The 5,086-nt window shown below is 37.9% G+C and overlaps 1 protein-coding gene across 1 annotated transcript; it reads left to right on the top strand.

Annotated features, from left to right (window-relative positions):
• The first annotated feature begins 528 nt into the window (after positions 1-528).
• Positions 529-4,164, top strand: LOC129550982 (lymphotactin). Its single transcript, XM_088845060.1, has 3 exons — positions 529-683; positions 2,795-2,909; positions 3,814-4,164. Exons 1-3 carry the CDS (start codon positions 623-625, stop codon positions 3,974-3,976), a joined length of 339 nt encoding a protein of 112 aa, XP_088701186.1. The 5' UTR covers positions 529-622; the 3' UTR covers positions 3,977-4,164.
• The last annotated feature ends 922 nt before the right edge of the window (positions 4,165-5,086 follow it).

Genomic DNA, 5,086 nt, shown 5'->3' with positions numbered 1-5,086 from the left:
TGGTGGTGGTGATTTAGTCGCTAAGTCGTGTCCAACTCTTGCAACCCCATAGACTGTATATAGCCTGCCAGGCTACTCTGTCCATGGGATTCTCCAGGCAAGAATACTGGAGTGGGCTGCCATTTCCTTCTCCCCAAGGATGGTACCCCGGGCATATTATCGAGTGGTGGAAGCCTCATATTACAGCAAATGTTGCATGAGCTAGTGGGGGAACGGGACCACAGTGACCACCCCACCGCTTTTCCTTTACACTGTGTCCCAGCTGGGCCATCACACCGACATGGCCTTGGGACATGTGTGCAATGGAAATTTGAATTTAGACTGGTGGCAGAAGATGAGACAACTATGTTTCTTTTGTACACACATAAGGTTTCACTAACACTTTAACCACAGGAGGAGGAGAAAAGGCCACAAGATGTGGGGTTACTGTGAGTGGGGACAAAGGAACTTTTTTTTCAAATTAAGAAAGCATCACTATTGCAAAGACTTTCCGTGATTCCACACCTACCTTGAAAGTCCCCCTTTAAGCACAGGAAGTGCGCTGACCACTGGGGAGATAAAAGAGACTCAGAGGAGCCAAGGTCCTCAGCCTCTTGCTGCACAGCTCAGTGGGACCTCAGCCATGAGACTTCTCATCCTGACCTGCCTGGTGATCTGCAGTCTCGCTGCATACACTGTGGAAGGTGAGTCAAAAGTTATTTATGAGATAAGGAACATCTAGGTGCACAGGCAGTGGCCAGGCATTTTGGTATTGACTCAGGTTTAGAATGGAGTAAATTACTTTCTCCAAGCTAAGCCTCAGTCTTTCTGTGCGCAAAATGGGTATAATTTGACTTTAGGGGATTTTGTAGATTTTGAGGATAGAACTTGATTACAGTCTTGGCTCCTATTTTTCACAACTAGGTGATTTGGGGTAAATTTTTTAACTTCTCTGGGCCTAGGTTTAATTATCTTTAAGATAAATGTAATAACTAATTTGCTTACCTACCATTAAAATGAAATAAATCTTATGATCATTTATCAGATTTCCAGGCAAATGCTAATTTGTTTATTAATGTTAGGTGCAGCATAATGAAAACAATTGTATATGCCTTTGAAGCTTTTCCCTATTTAGTAATGATAAATTAAAATACGTTTACCCCTTTGCTGTTCATCTGAAATTATCATAACATTGTTAATTGGCTATACCCCAATACAAAATAAAAAGTTCAGAAATAGATATACCAGGGATTAAATAATGTGTTTGTTCAATAAAAATAACTGCCCCATATCTTTAAAAAGTGCTTAAAAATGTAAAGCATTCATGATGGGGGAGTGAACTAGAGGGTGTATGTTCTGAAGCAAATCAACGTTTTGTATTAAAAGAGAATTGACTGGAAGCTCATGACCTTGTATCTAGGAAATCAATTTTTACCTTTAAGTATGTAGGAGAGAGTATTATTATTGCTATGAATGTTGTTCCCACTTGTGATAAATTTCTTGAGTTTATAAAAGACCATGCTACTGCTGCTGCTAAGTCGCTTCAGTCGTGTCCGACTCTGTGCGACCCCATAGACGGCAGCCCACCAGGCTCCCCTGGCCCTGGGATTCTCCAGGCAAGAACACTGGAGTGGGTTGCCATTTCCTTCTCCAAAAAGACCATAAGGACTAACAAATATCAATGACTTATATACAATCAATTAAGCTTACAAGATAAAGACATATCTAGATAAGCTTTAGTTACAGAGACTTTCCTGAACATTCTACACATATTTCTTAAAAGATCATTTTTTTTTTCCCAACTGGTAGGAGTGGATTTTTCCTTATGCCTCTGACAAGAGAGAATATCCTTTTGTTATAATTAATAACTCAGTTAACTCGCCTTTTGACCTCTTAATCTGGAGCCTTCTTACTTAGAGTAGAATAGACCATGCATCTGCAAGGGTGCCCATAAATAGAGATGGCACTGTCTGGAACCCCCTGAAATTGGACCCTGAATAAAAAAATATTGTTGAAATGAAAAAGTTTATACCAAGTGTTGTCTAAACCACGGCTAGCTGGCATTTTTCTGGGAAAATAGGCTGCCATATAATGGAAACCATGTATGAATAGGGAAATGAAGACTGATGAGGATTGCAGACATTTGAGTATTTCCCTTTCACTGGGTTCAAAAAACATTTAGCATTAAAAATAAATTGGCAAATATAGAGGGTAAAGACTGTGCAGGCTGGATATTGAGTGATGGAAAGAGGAGCTGAATTGCAATGTTAGTGAACACCTGCTCAGTGTCATGATTATCAAAACCTTCTGATTTCAGCAACACTATGTCAGAAAGCTCAGATTTGATCACTATCAACTACTATTTTAGATGCTTTTTGGCTTAATATTTCTCAGAGAACTATTCTGTTAGAATATTTGCTTCCCTGAGAAGCAAATACCAGTCTCTTCATCTTAGAAGAAAATAAGCACACAGAAACCTTCATTAGATTTTAGCAAATCTGTACATTATTAACCCTCCCATGTTATTTTCCTTTCTCTGATGTAAAATATTCTCAAAACTGAAAAATTTAGTATCTTTTTAGTCCTTCTGTTGAGGATAAGAACTTTATGAACTACTTCCTTTATATATTTCACATTTTACTATTTAAAATAACACCTTTAGTGATTCAGTCAAAAATGAGCTACCTCTCCCTTAATATTGACTGTCCCAAACTACTCTTTATCAGGTCACTCTTTGTTATTTGACTGATGACACTCTAACATTTATGTTATTAGAAATTATATTTTATTTTTGTTTGCTTGGTTTTCTGTACAGGTGTGGGGAGTGAAGTTCTAGAAAAGAGCATTTGTGTGAGTCTGACTGCACAGCGACTGCCAATTAAAAACATCAAGACCTACACCATCAAGGAGGGCTCCATGAAAGCAGTGATGTGAGTTTCTCTCCCCAAAGCTGGGCTTGATGGAACACAGCATACAGAAATGCCACCCTCCTCGGGAAAAATAAGTTAACAAGGAGGAAGACCTCAACTTAGCCAACAGTCCTTTTGTTTTTCCATATTACCATGTCTTTGTGTAGCCCCAAACAATGATGATGACAAAAAATTGGCAACCAAGTGAAGACTGTCACCCTCCTTCCTGATTTATCTTAACAGCATAATCGGACTGGGAACCAGATGAATAATATGCTCGTTCTGGAGGGTTAGGTTTAGAGATGGCTGGATCAGATCAGGATCTGAGCACAGAGCCACACTGGTGTGGGATGCCTCCCTTCCCATCCCACCCACATCCCTGCCTTTCTCTTCTTTTTTGGTGTTCTGGAGTAGAATGCCATATTTTATCAGTTGCCACATCTCAAGGAATAGTGTCAACAACTAGCCTACATGGTACCATTCTCTTTCCAGTATTTCATTTTTAAAATAGCAACACTTCCCAAAATATAATTACAACTTTACCACCAAAAATATGATAAAGAAACCACTCTTTGTCCAGAAAATAAGATGAATGTGTTTAGATTTCAAAAAGAAGATGACATGTAATAAATAACCTAGATGGCTTCAAATGTCTAGTTTAATTGCATCATTTGGTAGCAATGATGAGAAAAGGAACCCGCAAAAAATTCTGAACAAAGAATCTGGGTATTAGCTGGAGACATTTTTTCTTCATGAAAAAAATAGACTGCAGAAGAAAGATTTTCATTTAAGATCTAATGTATCTGGAATACTGATTTGTCCAGTCATTTCTGCACAAGATCTCTTTTATACAATCTGATCTTAACTTTTGGTCCCAAACAGTGAAGATGTGACTAATTTTGCCTATCTTTTCCTTGCATTGCAGATTCATTACCAGACGTGGCCTTAAAGTCTGTGCTGATCCCCACGTTGACTGGGTGAAAAAAGCCGTCCGAACAATAGACAAGTCCACCAGGAGAAATGTGAGCCAGACCAAGCCTACAGAAGCCCAGCAATCCCCCAATAGAGCTGTGACCCTGATTGGGTAGTGACCTTCCAGCACCTTGTCCCCTTCCTCGCCAGCCACCTCATTTCCCTTTAAAGCTCATGGACTTGTTACATTATATTCACCTTTTATAAAAGTGCTGCACGAATCTATTTTCTTAGATTTTTATTTTTTTATGTCTTTCATATTCATACAGATGCTCTAATTAATAAATATTTATTATGAAGACTAGTCCCAAAGTGTATTCATTACATATTAGGGAAGGTAATATATCATTTTTGTCCCTTTTCTGTTCTAATTGTACTTTCTCTTGATAGCATCCATGATGGGCAAGATTATGGTCAGTGTTTATCAGAGATGAAAGCTATATTCATCATTTTTAGGCCCTAGCATGAAATGATTCTCTACATATGAGTCATAGGTGGCAACTGTAACAATGACAATTTTAGCTCTATTTAAACCTGTCTTCATAATGAAGTTCTATTTTTATGGATTAAATGGAAAAACAACCCAACTGCTACTGGTTCCCCATTATGAGGGTTCACTACTCAAAAAGAAGCCTCATCAGGTTTGATCTTGAGCATATTCTCATACTTCTGTGTTTCATTTGATCTATAAAGGAAAGAAAGAAAAGGAAAAGACACAGCTTGTCAATTATTTCATTTGTCACAGTAGCAAAGATTATACTTTTAATGAAAAGCTATTTTATTCAAACAAAAATCAATTCTTCCCAAATTGGGCAATAAGCTTACTGCCTTTCTGTGATTTTCACAATTGTCACTACTCTAGTTATCAACACACCCTGCTCTTTTCCTTTTGGCCAGTAAGTTTTTAGTATCCCAACACTGTCACTTGGAACATCTGTTGAATATGATCACAATTTGCATTAAAGTTTTCAAGGTTTTAATGAACATTACTTCATCTACTCACTAAACATCTCAGATTCATGCCCTCCTGTATTCTCATTAAATTGTTCCATTTGATTCATGTTTATGATTCCATTATTCAAATAGCTGATAGTGTATAGATCCACTCTATCTGACTTTAAACAGTTAAGAAACTGATCAGTCCTTGATAGTTTCAAAGGAAGGGAAGGAATTAACTGTTCTCTAGGCCTAAGGGGACAACCAACAATACCAAGTATTTTCAAAGG

This window comes from Moschus berezovskii, chromosome 17 (assembly GCF_049115385.1).
Source record: "Moschus berezovskii isolate FMDL1 chromosome 17, NW_MosBer_1.0, whole genome shotgun sequence".
Lineage (NCBI taxonomy): Eukaryota > Metazoa > Chordata > Mammalia > Artiodactyla > Moschidae > Moschus > Moschus berezovskii.
Note: the sequence above shows the minus strand (reverse complement) of the source record. Positions and strands in the feature narration are given on the sequence as shown.

What these genes read in the sequence shown, in the direction of transcription:
- LOC129550982 (XM_088845060.1), top strand. Translation starts at nt 623, where the DNA reads ATGAGACTTCTCATCCTGACCTGCCTGGTGATCTGCAGTCTCGCTGCA. An exon ending in CGCTGCATACACTGTGGAAG is followed by an intron (nt 684 to 2,794) that starts GTGAGTCAAAAG and finishes TTTTCTGTACAG; the next exon opens with GTGTGGGGAGTGAAGTTCTA. An exon ending in GGCTCCATGAAAGCAGTGAT is followed by an intron (nt 2,910 to 3,813) that starts GTGAGTTTCTCT and finishes CTTGCATTGCAG; the next exon opens with ATTCATTACCAGACGTGGCC.